This window comes from Bubalus bubalis, chromosome 21, assembly GCF_019923935.1.
Source record: "Bubalus bubalis isolate 160015118507 breed Murrah chromosome 21, NDDB_SH_1, whole genome shotgun sequence".
In the NCBI taxonomy this organism is placed as follows: domain Eukaryota; kingdom Metazoa; phylum Chordata; class Mammalia; order Artiodactyla; family Bovidae; genus Bubalus; species Bubalus bubalis.
Window position 1 is genome coordinate 50,945,587 of NC_059177.1, and position 19,394 is coordinate 50,964,980.

The following is a 19,394-nucleotide window of genomic DNA, read 5'->3' on the forward strand; positions in this document are numbered from 1 at the left end:
TCCTATCATTAATAGGATAGCTTCTAATAGTTCACCATTAAATTGTTTTGCTGAGAAAAAATATGGTAGTTACTAGTTTGCTTTAAAAAAAAAAGTAGTTACTCTTTATCTATTACAAGGGAGTTTGCTTCAAATCTTAAATTTACAGTTTTATGTTCTTTTCCTTTTGGTTTTATCTTGTTTTTGGTAAGGAATGATGTTGAATACTACTGTTGCAGGTTGGACTCTTTGGAAGCAAGTACTGAGATGGAGCTTGGGGAACAAGATACTTATTAGGGACCAGCGTATGTAAAGGGAGAGGGCAGGAAGCAGAATTAGGCAGAGGCCGCAGATAAACTGTGATGCAGGCCCAATGAAGCCAACCCAGCAGAGAGCACTGGAGTGTGAATACTACCTGTCAGAGTATCTGATACTATGCCAGAGTGGTCAGGCATTAAATCTCTCCTTTGCTCAGTCACAGGGTGTGGACAGTCTTGGGAAGGGTATGACCTAAGGGAATGTCCCCCTCATTCATGTTTGATTCCCAAAGTCTAGGAAGAAGGCTTCTCAAGAGAGGGCCAAGTGATCTCAGATGGCCTCGGCCTGCAGCAGCTTGACGTTGGGCCTTGTTCCCTGGCCGGACATTGAGGCTGGGGAGGGGCAGTGAGAGCACCAAATCCTAGCTGCCAGACCAATGGTCAGTGACAAGGCCCTGGCTCTTCGGCTTTGCAGAAAAAGAACTGCCATAAAGACGGAAAGTAGTGAGAGAAGTCAAGTGTTTATTAGGAGGAAAAAAAGAGTACGTATGGATAGACACATGGGTGGACTCAGAGTCCCAGAGTCATGCCCTCGTGGTGGTATGATCACTTATATACAGCGTTTGTTTCTGGGTTTCCTTTGGCCAACCATTTTGATTTCCCTGGCTCAGAGTCCATAATTGGTGTACCTTAGGATCCTCTTATATGTGCACACACGTCTCAGCCAAGGCAGATTCTACATTAGAGGTGTAGAGGTAGTTAGCATCACCTAGCATCACTCCCCCTTTTGACCTCCAAGGAGCCTTTCTGTGCATGTGTAGTCAGGGAGGTCACCTTACTTCAAAAATGAGAAATAAGTGGCCTCTCCTCTTGAGGCAGAGCCCAGCCTCCTTCCTCAATTGTCCTCCTATTTTCATCTTGCAGTATCTACCCTGGGCGGGGCCCTCTTGCCTCACAAAGATAGCTTCACATTCCTTGTGAAGCTTGTGGTTCAGTTCAGTTCAGTCGCACAGTCGTGTCACTCAGACTCTTTGCGACCCCATGGATGCCAGGCTTCCCTGGCCATCACCAACTCCCGGAGCTTGCTCAGACCCATGTCCATCAAGTCAGGGATGCCACCCGACATGAAGCTTGTGGAACTGATAGCAAACCTGGAGGAGCATATGCATGTGTACATTTTTCTGGGGAGAGGGTGCCAGGAATTCTCCACCTCCCAGATGGCTAAGAACCACTGGTCGGACAATGTCTAGCATATGGGCAACTTGGTATCGATCTCCTGCATCAGTATGTTACCTGGAGTGGGGAGAGGAAAGATACCTTGTGCTGAAGGGGACAGGATATGTAAAGGCCTGGCTACTGGGGGGTGGAGGGTGAGGTCAGTTAAATAACAGGGCTGGCTGTGTGGTAAACCAGTATAAGCTAAGTTTGCTCAGAGAGGAAGATACAGTCTAGGGGAAAACACGGTTGAAGCAGTAAGCTAGCATGAAATATGAAAAACCTTGTCTGCCCTGAACCACTTCTATTCTGATGCAGTGAGGAGCTGAGGAGGTTTTTTGGCCAGGGAATGACAGTCGGGTTAAATTTCAGGTAAGTTTTCTAGCAGTGTGTAAAGGCTTATCAGATGAGGAAACAGGAAGACCATTTGTTTGGGGGATCATCAGTTACCCTATGAAGATTTAATAGAACTTGGTGGGCTTGAGTGGAGTCCATGTTCAGGACTGTCAAAGTTTACCAAGAGGGGTCTACCAGGAGAGTTTATCAGGAGGGCTGTACAAACAGCCCCTCTTCCTGAAGCTGCTCTGATGCAGATTGACTCTAAGTTAGCTCCTCTTCTGCAGCCGGAGTGTTAGAAGTCACAAGTGAAATAAACATGGTCCCATTACCAAACCCTGAATCTTGGACATTCCAATAAGGCCAATCCAGTGATGAACACCCTGTTCAATTAATGCCTTCACTGCCTCTTGCCTGGACCACTGTAATTTTCTCTTAACTGTTCTCCTTGCTTCCATTCTCTCCTAACACAGATTCATCCATCCCAAATCGATTTTCTAAAACAAACATGATCATGTCACTGCTGTGCTTAAAATTGTTCCATGGTTCCCCATCCTCATCTAGAAAAAGCCTATAGCATAGGGTAAACAGACTTTTGAGCCTTGCCCCAGCCTCCTTGCCTTCCACTCCCTTTACAGGTTCTTCTGCCCCAGTCAGGCCCCATCACTTCCTGATCCCAATTTTGTTCCTGTCACTAATCTTTCCACCCATAGTGTACATGGCCCATCCTCCCCATTCTAGTCTTCCTCCTAGCTTGGGAGTGCCTGCAGAGGAGGATTGCTATCAGGTTAGCTGGGCAGTGAGGTTCCTGCTACAGAGTAGGGGTATGCTTATTGTTTACAAATTTTTAATTTGACAAATTTCAAACATACAGAAATGACAAGTTATATAGTGGATACCTGAATACCATGCACCGAGAGTGAATAAGTCAAAAACATAAACATCACCTTTATGGCAACCCACTCCAGTACCCTTGCCTGGAAAATCCCATGGACGGAGGAACGTGGTAGGCTACAGTCCATGGGGTCGCAAGGAGTTGGACACGACTGAGCGGCTTCACTTAACTCCTAATTGTTATAGTTATTAACAATTCCTTTAGGTTCTTCTTTCAGAATATATTCAGAATCCAAACACATCTCATCACCTCCTCTGCTGTTCTCTGATCCAATCCAATCCAGCATCTCTGACTATGACCTTTAGCCTCCTCAAGTCTCCCTGCTTCTTAAGTCTATTCTCAAAAGAGTCGGACACGACTGAGCGACTGAACTGAACTGAAGTCTACCCCCACCAACCGCCACTCCAAAATACCGCCCAAAAGGCGTAGGGGCCAGCCCTTCTCCCGCAAGCCACGCCCATCGAGGAGGAGCTATGGCCGGAAGCAGCGCCGCCGGCGGAAGCCGGGGCCGGGCAAGCGGTCTAGGCCCTCCTTCCGACCTGCCCCGGGCTCATGCCCCGCCCACCCGAAAGTGGGTGAAAGGTCGGCGGCGCCGGCGCCGCTGCTGGAGCAGTGGAGCGGAGCCGGCCGGGAAACCACAGGCACTGTGACGGACTGACTGACCATGGCAGACGAGGTGAAGCCCATTAGCCCGCTCAAGAACCTGCTGGCCGGCGGCTTTGGAGGCATGTGCCTGGTGTTCGTGGGACACCCGCTGGACACTGTCAAGGTGCGAGGAGGCTGGGGCGCGCGGGCTGGAGGGAGGAGGCCCGACCGAGCAGGGCGCGGAAAGCAGGGTCTCTCGCGACGCTTGGTCCGGGACAGAAGTGGGGTCCGGGGGAGCTTCCGTGAGAAGTCTGGGGAATCTCCCTCTCGACCCTTTCGGGTGTGGAGGAAACTGTTCCTGCGCCCCAAGGAGCTAGACGGCGCAGAGTGAGAAGCCTCTAATCGCCCACCGAAGACTCTTGATTTTAAAAAAGTTCTCTGTCCGGCAAACTTTTTTCATCTGGGGCCCCTACTTTGGGGATGGTAAAGAAAAAGCGCCTGCTCAAAGTTCTAACTTCTGCAAACCCTAACATCAGCAAGGTTGAAACAGGTCATCTGTAAATCCTTCTTCTGGAAGAGAGCTAAAAGCAGGTTACTCTAGATACGTGTTTTGACACATTTCTCTGGGGCCAGAGTGCTCCGCCACTGTCTCTTTTGCACCTTTCTTAACCATCTTCAGTCTTTCACCCCATGTTAACCTCAGCGGTCTCCTGTGGGAAGCGACAGTGCCCTCAGTGACCGAGTCCCTTCCAAGGAAATCAAGTGATCAGCTTTGCCCAGGGCCAGGCTGATCTCACAACAACTTGGTGTGGAAGCCATGGTCAGATTGAGGCTCTGGGAAGGTGGAAACTCATCAAGGCTTGTTCCCTGGTTATCCTCATATTGCACATCAACTCTTTACCCTGCAGCACTTACAGCAAGGCCTTACTGGAGACCAAAGTCCATACCCTATGACTTAGCATTCAAAGCTTCATCCCAGTTTTCTAACCTTATCTCTGCACACACTTGGAGAAAGTTGACAGTTCATGGCCAGGGTGAGCCTATGGGGAGCAGACGTGAGTCTTGCAGAGTGGGAAGCCTGTGTAGAGGAATTCTTGGATTGTTGAATTGGGTTTCCTCCACCAAAGCAAAGAAAATTGCTTTGGTGATGTTCTCTGAGCAAGTTTGGGCAGTAGGCTCTTTGCTACCTTTCACCTAGAAGAAGATCTGGGGTCATTTTATCACAAGACTAAGATTAAAGCCATCGGGCTGGTTTGAACACTGTGAAACATGAAATCAGATGTTTATTCAGTAGTTGATAAATGCCATGTGTGTTAGGGCTTCCCCAACAGTAGTCGTTTTAAGCAACACTGATGTAGGGGAGAATTGTCTGGCCTCTCTTTCTACTCTTGATTTTGTTAGTTCTAGTTATCTGGGGCCTCTCTTTAAAGAAAAACAAAATCCTGTTGCTCCCTAATACAAGCGTTGCTCCTACCTCCATATCCTTTGCCCTTCCTCCCCATCAGATGTCACTCCCAGGAAGGGAAGGATGATCTGTGTACTGAAATGTAAATGACTGAAAATGCTCACTGCATTGTTTTTAAGCTTTTATCTTTTAAAAATCAATTAATTAATTTTACTTTTGACTGTGCTGAGTCTTTGTTACTTTGTGTGGGTTTCTCTAGGTGCAGCGAGTGGGGGCTGCTCCCTGGTTGCAGTGCACAGGCTTCTTATAGCAGAGGCTCCTCTCGTTGCAGAGCACAGACTCTCAGGCATGTAGGCTTCACTAGTTGCAGCACCCAGGCTCAGTAGCTGTGGCACTAGCGCTTAGTTGCTCCATGGCATGTGGGAACTTCCTTCACCAGGGATCGAACTGTCGTCTATTACATTGCAAGGTGGATTCTTAACTACTGGACCACCAGGGAAACCCTCACTGCATTTTTAATAATCAGAAACTCTCCCTTTGATGTAAGCCAAACCCACAAATTGCTGACTACTGTCCTTTTGACCTCAGGGAGCCAGGTGGGCTCTGGTCAAAGCTTGGCCAAGAGACACTTTCAGAGACCCAAGGCGACTAACAGTGGTCTGGAAAGGCAGGAGCTGTAGCTCTTCAGCTTGGAAAGATTTTATGGCAGGTGGTGAAGGGCTGGCTGAGTTCTAACTGGAGAAGTAGGGAGACCCAGATATTCCAGGCAGAGGGAAGGCAGGAGTGAAGGTGGATATAGGCTTGGCAGTGGGAACCAGGCTGTAAAAGAAGACCAGCCATGGAGGACTTTAATGTTCTTGCTGGGCCTAAATGATGGATGTCATGATGAGGCAGGTATGAGTTTATACAAAATCACAAGAAAGGTATCAGTCAGAACTTTTGGTTCATCTCTCTCTCCTACTAACTTGAGGAGTTTGTGCCTGACCATGGAGAATCTGAAGGCCAAGTAAGGGATATTGGATGTAAAGCAGTGGGAGCCTCTGGATATGTCTACTGTTATGTTCCATAAATTTCTTAGCTTTGCATGTCACCTCCATTGCCTAGAGCGCAGGACTAACAAAAGCCCTCACAAAATCAAGAATGAAAAATTTGTTAGGTTGGTGCAAGAGTAATTGTGGTTTCGGACCCTGAATTTTGAATCATTATAGTTAGACTCAAACACATCTTTATTAATCAAAATCAGAACCATTACAAGCAACGCATTTTTGCCAATGAGAAATAAGTTTGTTGATTCCTGTAGCATAAAAAGCTATGCTTCAGGATTCGATGAACCCTTGAAAAGCATTTTCTGCATCCTGCTGATTATGAAAGCATTTTTCCTGCATAAAGTTGTTGAGTTGCTTGAAGAAGTGGTAGTCGGTTGGCAAGAGGTCACGTGAATATGGCCAATGAGGCAAAATTTTGTAGCCCTGTTCATTCAGCTTTTGAAGTTTTGTTTGTGCAATGTGCAGTCAGGCGTTGTCGCAGAGAATTGGTCCCTTTCTTTTGACCAATGCTGGCTGCAGGTGTTGCAGTTTTCAGTGCATCTCATTGATTTGCTGAGAATACTTCTCATATATACTGATTTTGCCAGGATTCAGAAAGCTGTAGTGGATCAGACCAGCAGCAGACCACCAAATAGTGACCATCGCCCTTTCTTTGGTGCAAGCTGGCTTTGGGAAATGCTTTAGAACTTCTCAGTCCGGCCACTGAGCTGGTCATCACCAGTTGTATGCTATCCACTTTTTGTCGCATGTCACAATCCAATCGAGAAATGGTTTGCTGTTGTTGCATAGGATAAGACAACACTTCACAATGATGATTTTTTGTGTGTGTGTGATGAGCTCATGAGACACCTGCTTATTGAGCTTTTTCACCTTTCCAGTTTGCTTCAAGTGCTGAACAACTGTAGGATGGTTGACCTTGAGTTTTTGAGAAAATTCTCATGTAGTTGTGAGAGGATCAGCTTTGATGATCCTCTCAATTCAGTTCAGTATAGTTCAGTTGCTCAATCGTGTCCGACTCGCTGTGACCCCATGGACTGCAGCATGGCAGGCTTCCCTGTCCAACACCAGTTCCCAGAGCTTGCTCAAACTCATGTCCATCGAGTTGGTGATGCTATCCAACCATCTTATCCTCTATCATCCCCTTCTCCTCCTGCCTTCAATCTTTCCCGGCATTAGGGTCTTTTCCAATGAGTCAGTTCTTCACATCAAGTGGCCAAAGTATTGGAGCTTCAGCTTCACCATCACTCCTTCCAGTGTATATTCAGGACTGATTTCCTTTTGGATTGACTGGCTTGATCTCCTTGCTGTCCAAGAGACTCTCAAGAGCCTTCTCCAACACCACAGTTCAGAAGCATCAATTCTTAAGCGCTCAAATCCCATCAGTTGGTCGTTGTCAACTTCCGATGGTTGGCCACTGTGCTCCTCATCTTCAAGGCTCTTATCTTCTTTGCAGAGCTTCTTGAGCCACCACTGCATTGTGTGTTCATTAGCAGTTCCTGGACCAAATGCAGTGTTGGTGTTGTGATTCGTCTTTTGTATGACCCATGTTGAACTAGTATAAGAAAATCACTCAAATTTGCTTTTTGTCTAACATCTTTTGCATAGTCTAAGATACATACAAAGTAAACAGCAAGTAACAATTTGTTAGCAAAAAACATAAAGCATCAAATGTACATTAAAGATGTGTAACATAACCACATTTAAGAATGTATTCCAAAACAAAAAAAATAAAAAAGAATGTATTTCAATATCAAATGGCAAAGTAAAACCAAAATTACTTTTGCACCAACCTAAATAAATAGAGAAACAGCATGATGAAAATGGTGTCTTGGAAAGGTTAGTATGATAGCAAACTGAGAAGGATTAGGAAGTAGAACACAGACCAGGAAAAAGACTGCAGAAATATAATGACTGGGTGTATCAGTTATCTTGCAATGTAACAACTTAACCCCAAAACTTAGTGGCTTAGAACAACAACAATACGGACTTCCCTGGCAGTCCAATGGTTGCAACTCCATGTTGCAAGGGTTCATGGGTTCCAGCTCGATCCATAGTTGGTTAACTAGGATCCTGCATGCTGCACAGTGCAGCCAAAACAACAACAACAGCATTCATTAACTCTCTTGATCTTTGTGAGATAGGATTTGGGGAGCAGCTTAGGTGGGTAGTCTGGCTCAAGGATTTCTTGTGAAGTTGCAGATGCTGTCTGGGATCCAGAATATATAAAAGAACTATTACAAGTCAATAACACAAAAAACAACCCAATTTAAGAATAAGCAAAGCCTCCTCCCAACCTTCTCCCCAGCCGGCCACTCGGGAGGGAGGCAGAGATGGCAGATGAGATCACCAAGGCTCAGGTCGCCCGGCCTGGCAGCGACACCATCTTCAGGAAGATGATTCACAAAGAAATCCCAGCCAAAATCATTTATAAGGAAGACCAGTGTTTTGCTTTCCTTGACATTTCCCCTCAAGCACCGACACATTTTCTGGTGATACCCAAAAAACATATATCCCAGATTTCTGCAGCAGCAGATGATGATGAAAAGTCTTCTTGGTCATTTGATGATTGTTGGCAAGAAATGTGCTGCTGATCTGGGCCTGAAGAAGGGCTATCAAATGGTGGTGAATGAAGGTTCAGGTGGGGGCCAGTCTGTCTATCATGTTCATCTCCATGTTCTTGAAGGTCGGCAGATGAACTGGCCTGGTTAAGCATGCTGTAGGGATAATTTTGCCTTCTCTCTGCAGTGATCAGGTTTGCAAGTTCCAATATGCTAAACAATTTTTTTTTTGCCTGTGTATGGAGATATTACAAAAATAATTTTTAAAACCCATATATAATAAAAGACATTGTCGCATGCTCTGAAGAAAAAATAAAGTACTTAAATATATATTTCTCCAAAGAAGATATATAATTGGAAAAAACCATGAAAAAATGTTCAGTATCACTAATCATTAGGAAAATCCAAATAAAAAGTATAATGAGATACCACCTCATACCCAATAGAATGGCTACTATCAATAAAACCAAATAACAAGGGTCAGGGAGGATGCAGAGACTCTGGAACCCTCATGCATTATTATTGGGAATGTTAAATTGTACAGCCGCTGTGGAAAACAGTATACCAGTATCTCAAAAAAGGGAAAATAGAATTACCGTATGATCCAGCAATTCTACTTCTGGATATTTGCTCCAAAGAACTGAAAGCAGAGTCTTGAAGAGATATTTGTACACCCTGTTCCTAGCAGCATTATTCGCAGTAGCCGAAACATGGGTGCAACCCAAGTGTCCACAAGTGGAAGAACGAATAAGCAAAATGTGGCCTATACATATAATAGAATATTATTCAGCCTTAAAAAGAAGGAAATTCTGATACTTGCAACCACATGGATGAATGTTGAAACCATTAGGCTCAATGAACTAAGTCATTCATAGAAAGATACGTACTTTATGATCCTACCTATGTGAGGTACTTCGAGTACACAAAATCTTAGAGGCGGAAAGTAGACTGGTTGCCAGGGTCTGGATGTAGGGCGAATGGGAAGTTACTGTTTGGTGGGAGGAGATAAAAAGAATTGTGGATGATGGTGATGGTTGCACAACATTTTGAACGTATTTAATATCACTGAAAAGTGAAAGTGAAAGTCGCTCAGTTGTGTCTGACTCTTTGTGACCCCATGGACTATATAGTCCATGGAATTCTCCAGGCCAGAATACTGGAGTGGGCGGCCTTTCCCTTCTCCAGGGGATCTTCCCAACCCAGGTCTCCTGCATTGAAGGCAGATTCTTTACCAGCTGAGTCACCAGGGAAGCCCAATATCACTGAACTGTGTACTTAAAAATGATCGAGATGGTAAATTTAATGTGTATTTTATGACAGAAAAAAAATTGGGAAGGAAAAAATGGGCAAAGAATCTGAATAGACATTTTTCCAAAGAAGATACACAAATGGCCAATAAACACATGAAAAATGTTCAACATCATTATCCATCATGAAAACATAAATCAAAATCCCAGGGAGATACCACCTAATATCCACCTAACACTGGCTATAATTTAAAAAAAAAAAAAAAAAAAAGGTAGATGACAGTCAGCGTTGGCAAGGATGTGGAGAATTTGGAATACTCATAAACTGCTTGTGGGGGTGTAAATGGTGCAACCTCTTTGGGAAACAGTCTAGCAGTTCCTCAAAAGGTTGAATAAACATAGAGTTAGCATCTGACGTAGCAATTCTCCTGTTGTGGTTAATTTTATGTGTCAACTGAGCCATGGGTGTCCAGATGTTGGTCAGACGTTATTCGGGGTATATCTGTGAGGATGTTTTTGGATGAGATTAGCATTTAAGGTAGACTAAGTAAAGCAGATTTCTCTCCCTAATGTGGGTGACCCTCATCTAGTCAGTTGAAGGCCTTAATAGAACAAAAGGCCAAAACTCCTTCCTCTTGACTGATTGAGCTGGGATGTTGGTCTTTTCCTGCCTTTGAACTCTAACTGAAACGTTGGCTCTCTTGGGTCTTGAGCCTGCCAGCTTTTGAACTGGGACTTAGACCATCAGCTGTCCTGGTTCTCTGGTCTTAACACTTGAAATAGAACTATCTCATTGACTTTCCTGGGTCTCCAGCTTGCTGACTGCAGATCTTGCGGTTTGTCTGCCTCCATAATTGTGTGAGTCAATTCCTTATAACAAACAAATAAATAAATAACTCTCCATAGCTTATTGGTTTTGTTTCTCTGGAGAATCTTGACCCATATAACACCCGAGAGAACTAAAAGCGTATGTCCACACAAAAACCTATACACAAAAGTTTGTAACACCATTATTCATAATAATAAAAGTGGAAAAAATGTAATTTGTCATTATCTGATGAGCAGATAAACAGGACATAGTTCATTTGTGTAGTAGAATATTATTTACCGATAAAAAGAATGAAGAACTGATATATTCTGCAACATAGATGAACTTTGAACACTTTATGCTAAATAAAAGAAACCAGGTATGAAAGACCACATACTGTATGATTTCATTTATATGAAATGTAGAGAATAGGAAAATTCATGGCGGCAGAAGGTAGCTTAGTAATTGCCAGTGGCTGAGAGAAGAGGAGAGTGACTACTGATCAGTGTGGTGTTTCTTTTTGGGGTGAGGAAAATGTTCTCAAATTGATTATGGGAAATTCACGAAGACAGAAGGTAGCTTAGTAATTGCCAGTGGCTGAGAGAAGAGAAGAGTGACCACTAATGGGTGTGGTGTTTCTTTTTGGGGTGATGAAAATGTTCTCAAATTGATTATAATGAAGGTTGCACAACTCTGCAACTGCTAAAAATCCTCCAACTGTATAAAACGGGTGAATTTTATCGTATACAAGTTATATCATAATAAAGCTGTTTGTTTGTTTGTTTTTTTAAAAAAATACTGAATCAAAAACCCTCCCTTCCAGTCAAAAACAACAAAAAGATGTTGGGCAGGACTGTACTCATCCAAAGAATTGACTTCCGTGTGGTTCATTCACATGCTGGCATTTAGTGCTGGCTGTTGTCAGAAGGCCTTGTTTCCTCTACACATGGCCTCTTCAGGCTGTGTAAGTATCCTCATAGCATAGTGACGGACTCCCCAAAGCAAATAACCTGAGATGGACACAGGCAGAAGCTGACCTTTCTGTCACCTAGCCTTGGAAGTCACATAGCATCAATATCATCACATTCTGTTCGATAGAAGTGAGTCACTGAGTCTGGATCACATCCAAGGGGGAGGGATTTAGGTTTAGCTTCTGAAGGGCAAGAGTATGAAAGAGTTAATGGGCATTTTGGAAAACTACCACACTGGGTAAGAATGGGCAAGCACTTTGCCTGGAGGAAGACTTCAGATGGAGAGAGGAAGAAATTAGGATCCTGGAAGCATCTTGAAAGAACTTTCCATTAGCCTTGGTGCCCACATGAATAAGAGGAGAAACACAGGAAGTAGTTGGATGCTAGAGTTTCAAATCCTGAGAAATGGTAGACTGGTGGCTCTGGGACAAATGGGACATTCATCGAAAGGATGAGATTTTGGAGGTGATTTGAGTAGGGAGAGCTTCCCCAGGCAGTGAAATATAGCCCAAAAGGTGAGGTGAGAAGGTCTGAAGATGGCTGAGTAAAAGTCATCACTGAACATAAGTTGAAGCCCTGGAACGTGTTTTCTGAAAGGGATAGTGGACCCCCTGAGTAGGCTGCTTAGCCTTGGAGGGCACCTGGAATAGAAAAGGAGACAAAGGAGGGAGTGCTAAGAGGGGATGTTTAAAGAAAGTTGGAAGCATTGGATCCACCGAAAGGTGGAGAAGGATGAGGACCAAGGAAAGCAGGATATTAAATCCACCTCATTCTGAAATATCTTTGTCGAGGATGTTACCTAACCCCCAACAAAGCACTTCAGATGAGTGTGGAGAGTGCCTAGAATTGAGCTGAGCTTTGCATCAGCCAGGTCTAGTTACTGGCACATCGCTGGACCTCAATGAACCCAGTCTCCTCATTTGTAAACTGGTCATACCTATTCCATTTGGTCACCATGGGATCCTTTAGATAAGAAATAAATAGCAAAAGTAAATGGCTGAGGAAATCAGAGGAACTGTCTCGCTCTTCAAAAGCATGCTACTGATGACTTGTGAGTACAAGGTTGGAATAAACTGGAGGAAAGAGAAGTCTGAATCCAGCAGATAAGGGGAATGCTGAAGACGTGCACACAGGTGCTGCTTTCTCTGTTGAGATTTTGGCAGATGGTCAGGCCGTTGCCCCCATCAGGCAGTTCTGCTTCTGGGAAATGACTGTGTTTTAACTTCTGATTTTAGGTCCGACTGCAGACGCAGCCCCCAAGTTTGCCTGGACAGCCTCCCATGTATTCTGGCACCTTTGACTGTTTCCGGAAGACTCTGATGAGAGAGGTACAGAATCATGGTGCTGGGCTTTTCTCCTATTCAGAGGAACGCATTTTCAGAGGGTTGGCGTGTTACTTCCCCGGGGACCCGGGGGACTGCATGGTTCTGCAGGAGGTCCAGCCCACACGCCTGGCTCTCTCACCCCATGTCATCCTGTGTCCCTCTGTTGCCATCGCTCCGGAGTGTTTGAGAGTTCCAGTTACTGTTTTATGTGGATGAATGAAGCTAATAAAATGGTTCTGTCTCTCTTGGAAGGCAGAATTTAGACCACAGGGAGTTCATGAGGAATAATTGGAGACATGAAATAAAAGAAAATGCAAAGTTGGGGGATCAGTGTCAGAAGTTCACATAAAATTTGGAGGAGAGGTCAGCCTGTCTGAGGGAAAAAGAGAGAGTGAAAGAGAGAGAGAGTCTTCAAACCCATAGACAAGGAAACTAAATTGGTGTGAGGTTATTGAATTGTATAATCATTTTTCAGGTATTTCTTAGAGTGAAAACATGGAATTTTAAAAAAGTTTTAATGACTAGTGATGCTTATTACTGACTTCATTAGCACATAGGTAACAACACCTTGTTAACAACTTTTCCTTTGTTGCCTAAAATATAACTCCAATGTGAATAAATAGTAAATATATATAGTCTTTTATTAAATATACAGAAGTAAGAAGCAGGTATCACCCAGACAAAGAGGGGATGCTGGTAAGTGATGGACTCAGTCTAGGAGAAGCTGTTCCCCGGGGCTCCTGCAGGACCTAGGTGTGGGAGGAAGATTTTGAAGTGGAATCTACCCAATCATCCATGCTGGAGATGGTGCCGTCTTTTCTTCTGTAAGGCTGTGTTTCTCTCATCAACCCAGAATGGAGTCTGATCAGTGTCCAGTGGAGGCTTTGAGCTTCCAGTCTGCTAAGAGTTCTCTGCCCTCACAGAGAGACAGGATTATATGGCCCTGGTCAGCAAATGTTATTGAGCACCTGTTTAGTGCCTCGGCAATGTGCTGGGTGCTGGAGGCTTGGTGAGAATGGCTTGTATAAACCCAACTTCCTGCAGCGTCAAAAAGGCTTCCTCAGTCTATATTTGTGCTTGTCTCTGGGTTTTGCTGTGCTAGATTGAGCTCACTTTCTGGTACTACTGGACGGATCTTGGTTATACTGCATGGAACTGGGTGGGCCAGACAGTGAAAGGAAGGCTGGAGAAGTTGGGAGTTGTTGGCCCTCCGGCCTTGGGCAGCCTTCTCAGCCAGGTGGGAAGCTGTGGGAGGGGCTTTGGGAGGGTTTTGTCCTGAGGGGCTTTTGCAGATCCTTCTCAGAACCTTCTCTTCCTATTCACCCTTCCCTCTTTACCTTCTGTGCACATTGCACTTGGAGAGTCTGCTTATAGCCTGTAGCAGTGGTAGACCTTTGCAGGATCTGGGAGGAATGCTGAGAAGTACAGTTGTGCCCTTTAGTTCTAGAAAGAAGATGGGTTGTGAGTGCCTGGAGTCTGCAGTGAGGCAGGTTCTCCAGCCTAGGTCTGTGGAGCCTCCGCTGCGTGTAGTAGCATCCCCCTCCCCTGCCCATTTCTCCTGCCAGTTCCTGTGGGGAGCAACTGTAACATGTTTTTAAAAATTAGCCCTTATGTTGTATTAAAATGATATAAGCACTTAGTTTGTTACAGAAGGACTTGTAAGAAAGTAGCCCCCCACCCCAATCCTCTAGAAGTTGCTACTTTCTACTTTCTCAATTACTGTTTTTCCTCCTCCCTTTTTGGGAACTTCTCCCACCAAGGATTGCACCCCTGCCCCCTGCAGTGAAAGTTCACCGAGTCTTAACCACTGAACCATCAGGGAAGTTCCTCAGCTCTCTCAGTTATTAATGCTGTCTTCTACCGAGCTGCATGCACGTATTTTATCCATTTAAAACTGTTTTAGCTACCTGTTTGTGGTAGATGGTTTTAACTCTTGCATTCCTTAGCTCCTCTTTCTGCTCTGCCCAGTAATTTTCATCATCCTTTGTGGTTTAATACAGTTCACTGTTTTCATGATTACAACTTTATGTATGTTTTTTCTCTGTTAACAAAGTAATGTCCTTCAGGGCGCATTTCATTACTTGTACAGCTTTTTGTTTTTCCTGAGGTTGGGTGAACAGTTGTGTCGGTTTCTTTTGCTTGTGTCTCTTTGAATCTCTGCCTCTGTCATCCTGTGTCCTAAATGTGCTGTAGAATACCTTTTTGTTTGGTTTTTCACACTGACTGCCAGTTATCATCCGTTGTTCCGATGTTTGTTGTTTGCTTCGTTTTTCTTAGAAAACAAATAAACTCCTCCTGGAGTCCTGGGTCTCATACTCCCATGTTGACTGGCTTCTTCCCAGGCCTGCTGTACCCAACACCTTCCTGGGAACACCCCTCCCCTCTCTTGGGCCAAACCCTTGGTCTCTGGGTCCCAGATCTTCCTTGTCCTTGTTGTACTAACTTGTTCGGTTGGATTGTCTATTTGTCTGTCTATTTATTGGCTACTACATAGTCAGTTTCATTATCTAAATGTACTAGTGAAAATTGATGTGCAGTCTTGCTATTGTTTTTAACAATAAGAATCTTATGTCTTTTCTGGGAGGGGGCATACTGGGTGGTTTGAGTGATCTCAGTTCCCCAACCCAGGACTGAACCCAGGCCATCACAGTGAAAGCCCAGAATGCTAACCACTAGGCCACTAGGGAACTCCCCTCAGGTCCTAATTCTTGGGAAATACAAAAATTTCTTAAGCACCTATGTCTCACCCCCAAGCAAGTCATATTGTACATTCTGTTTTGTAGCCTGCTTTTTTTTTTTTTTTTTCCCAATTTAGTAATCTCTTCTCATGTTACAATGTGATTGTATGGCTGTGTGATAGTCCAATATGAGGTTTCCGTAATTTGTCTCATTAATCTCCTATTTGGGAATGTTCCAAAATGCGGTGTTTAATAAATGCGTGAGGCCATTCTTTTTTATATCTTTGAGTATTCCCTTAGAATATGTTTCTAGACAGGTAGTTTTCTGATGGAGGTGTAAGCAGCATGTTGCCAGTTTGCCTTCCAGACTAGAAGCTGTTTTCAGTTTCTCCAGCAGTATATAAGAAGACAGCCATTTCTGATAAGTGTGGGAAGATTCTTCCTTTTAAAGCTCTCCTTGCTTGGGGAAAGGAGGCCACAGGTCAGAGGACAGGCTACTTTCCTGCTTCAGTGATGTAGGTGTTAGTAGTGTCTGTAAACAGCTTCCCCTCCTGTGCTTCCTTGCAGGGCATCAGGGGTCTATATCGGGGCATGGCTGCCCCCATCGTCGGGGTCACCCCCATGTTTGCTGTCTGCTTCTTTGGGTTTGGTTTGGGGAAGAAACTGCAACAGAAACACCCAGAGGATGTGCTCAGGTGAGTACTTACTTACCAGCCCGGAGCACTCGATGCTGTTCGCCAGTGATGTGATTGATGCAGGTTTCAGGAAAGAACTGTCAGATCGGCAATGGCTGTCCTCTTCTCCACATCAGGGAGGTACTTGAGTTTCCTTTGCCCTGTGGACCAATAGGGGAAAAGATAAACCCAAAGCCCTCCCCCAACCCCCCTAACTAGATTGTTGTCATTTCTTACGTGAAGTAGTCTTGCTTACTGGGGATATTAGTAATACCAGCCCCACAGCACTGGGAGGTCCGAATGCTAAAGTGTGTGTCAGATACCACGAAGGTAGCTGGTGCTACAGTAATGACGGCAGCAGCCTTGTTTCTCATCCCCTGGATGGGAGAAGCAAAGGTTTCAGCTTCTGTCTTCCTTCATTTTCGTAACATGATTATAATTATTTCCAAGTATTGATGTCTCTGTTGCAGTGAAAGAAATTAGTATGTTTCCTTCCAGTAGACTTTCAGAAGTTGGATTTGGGTATGGAGAGGCAGATGAGGTAGAATTAGGGCTCAGAACTGACAAAGCAGTGAATGAAAATGGGCTTCTTGGGATGCAGGGGCATTCTGAGTTGACACCGGGATGACAAGGCACACTCAGTCTGGGATGACACCTCCTGGGTGGGGCTGCACACAGCACAGGACCCACAGCAGCTGGCTAGGCTTGGATTCTAGAGCTCAAGGGAGGAAGCCCAGGGTGCCCTGTGGTTGATTTCGATCACTGCTTCAGGCCGCAGCAGGCTGAGTAAGGGGCGAGGCGTAAATAGAAATGCTCGTAACATGAAACTATTTCTGGAGTCCCCGTGACTTGCTAAATGTGTCCAGCTTCTATAAAAAGCCATAGGTGGCCCCAAATGTGAGTGTAGGGGGCGGGGTCCTTTGGAAGCTGTGTTTGACTGTTTTTTAAAATATATATTTTTATTTATTTGGCTGCGATGAGTCTAGTCCCCTGACCAAGGATCAAACTTGGGCCCCCTGCCTTGGGAATGTGGCATCTTAGCCCCTGGGCCACTAGGGAAGTCCATGTGTTTGGCTGTGATAGTCCAAATAGACTGTGGACACATGTCCTCTCTGAGCACCTGGGGTTTTAGCTCATGTGCTAGCTCACAGCTATCATGAACCGGGGCCATGCCCAAGAACTTTCATGGGGTGACTGATACTGCCTCAGCTGTGGGTTGTATTCCCTGTACCATCACTTCAGTGCTCAAAGAAGTACCCTTCCTGCCTGAGCAAAGGTTGAGACACTCCAATCCCCGCCCCATAATCCTTCCATGTTCTGAATCCTGAATGTCAACCCTGCCACCTTCTCCTCCCCACTGTTGTGTTGGGCATAGTACAGAAAGGAACATTACCAGGACCTTGGATGGAAGCTCGAGGGTCCAGACCTCACAGATGCTTCCCTGGGGTGAGTGAAGGGTGGCGGAATGGGCCATCCATGCAGGCTGTCTACATGGTACCCTGTGTACATGCAGAGACCCTGTTCAGAGGAGCGTCCCCAGTCCCAGGAGATATGTGCAGCCTAAGGTCTGGGCATCCATGGAAGAACAGATGTTGGTCTCACGAGGGGAAGTTCTGTTGCTGAAAGGGTACCTCTCAGGGACAGCAGTGTGAACTGAAACTGTGAAGGAGGCCAGCCATGAAAGCAGGTCTCTCAATGGTTGAGCAAACAGCCTGTGTGCTGGGCTTGCACGCCTGAGGTAGTTGTGTGAGGCCTGTCTGGGGTGAGTGCACAGGAAAAACAGCCATTGAGACCAGTGCCCTGCCTCGTGACCAAGCTCGTATTGCTCTTGGCACTGAGACCTCCGCCCTGGGAAACTTGATGTCAGGACTGGAAGTGGATGTCTCCCTATTTCCATTTGACATCTCTTCTCCAGGTTTTGGGCTCCTTGTGGGGTGGGATAGTCCTAAAGGCTTGGCTTCTGGAGGCCTGGGGTCTGGAGGGGCCTGAGGGTCAGGCAAGAGGGTGAAGTTTTTCATCAACTTGTGCTCAATTGTGGGAACTCGGTTGAAATGCAAAATTGTAACTCTGCTCCATTGCCTCTGAGACCAGTCTGCCTGGAGACCAGATTTTCCTTAATCTCGGAAAGAAAAGGAGAGGTCAGAGGCGGCACAGGCAGTGATGCTAGGAGCCTCCTGTTCCTTCACATACTCAGTGTGGTTCATTCTGTGAGGGCTGCGGTGAGGATCCAGATCTCTGGCCACTGGAGGACTATTCCCTGCACAGAAGCCATAGGACCCATCACACCTGATTGGGTGCCATCCATGACAGGGCATTTCCCAGCAGCTTACAGCACATACCTCACAACTTGGCCTGTGGATATGGCCACAGCCATTCCCCTGGCCTTGACGCTGTCCTGTGTGAGTCTTGGCTTAAAGTGTTATCAGGCTCTTGGTGATCCAGAGAAGGGGAGATTGGAGGAGATCTGGGGTTAACTGAGGTCTACATCCTGGATTATAGGCTATTTCGCACAACAACCCTGAACTTTGCTGATCAAGGCTCAGAGAGGCCTGGAAACTCATCCATAGTCACTGCATGGCCGGCCAGGGGAGAACCTCTCCCATGACTGAGGCCATCTGAGTGTGCCCGTGGGCCTTGTGACCAAGCTCATATTGTTCTCGGCACTGAGACCCCTGCCCTGGGAAATTTGACGTCAGAATATACATAGAACTTGGCTTTGGTGTGAAACATAATCTATTTGTGCTGGACTTCCGCCCAGTCCGAGTACTTATTTAATTTTTTTTTTCTTTGCTGGGGCTGCCTCTGTTCTGAGTAGTTAGTCACAGGTTCTTGCCTTTTGTTTTTGTTTTCAATACAGCTACCCCCAGATATTTGCAGCTGGGATGTTGTCTGGAGTATTCACCACAGGAATTATGACCCCTGGAGAGCGAATCAAGTGCTTGCTACAGGTGAGGATGTGATCAGGGTTGGGGAAGATATTGTTTGGAGGCAGGCAGCTAGCTTTTCTACTGGGTATACAATTTTGGGTGGATGTGTATGTCCTTTTACCCTTTATAAAGGCTTCAGATCAGGTGTGCAAACAGTTTCAAGGTTTTTAGGAACATGGAAGCAGTTGTACTAGAGTCAAGAACCAGGACAGTGTAACAAATGAACCAAATGTCACTCGTGTGATGGGTCAACTCAGACTTATCCACCTTTGTTAGCAGCTACTTCAGAACTCCAAAAGGTGAGTCGTGTGTCTTCAGAGGTGGAAGGGAGGCTGCTCTTGGGCAACATCGTCTGTCTGCACCCACTGCCCAAAGGCTCAGCGCCCTTAGAGTGCCTGAGCTTGTTCCCAGGCTAAGGCTGTGAACTGGCTGCTTGCCTTACCACACAGGGCTCCCTTTAAAAAAAAAGCAGCACTGCTTTTTTCTTC

General features: G+C 45.4%; 1 protein-coding gene and 1 pseudogene across 1 annotated transcript in view; both read left to right on the forward strand.

Annotated features, from left to right (window-relative positions):
* The first annotated feature begins 3,232 nt into the window (after positions 1 to 3,232).
* The window catches only part of SLC25A20 (solute carrier family 25 member 20), a 35,087-nt gene continuing 18,925 nt past the window's right edge, over positions 3,233 to 19,394 (forward strand). Inside the window, exons 1-4 of the mRNA XM_006065142.4 lie at positions 3,233 to 3,451; positions 12,538 to 12,630; positions 15,873 to 16,000; positions 18,837 to 18,927. Coding sequence (XP_006065204.1) covers positions 3,347 to 3,451; positions 12,538 to 12,630; positions 15,873 to 16,000; positions 18,837 to 18,927 — 417 coding nt within the window. The 5' untranslated portion in view covers positions 3,233 to 3,346. The remainder of the gene's footprint in view (positions 3,452 to 12,537; positions 12,631 to 15,872; positions 16,001 to 18,836; positions 18,928 to 19,394) is intronic.
* On the forward strand, positions 6,988 to 9,420 carry LOC112581116 (annotated as a pseudogene).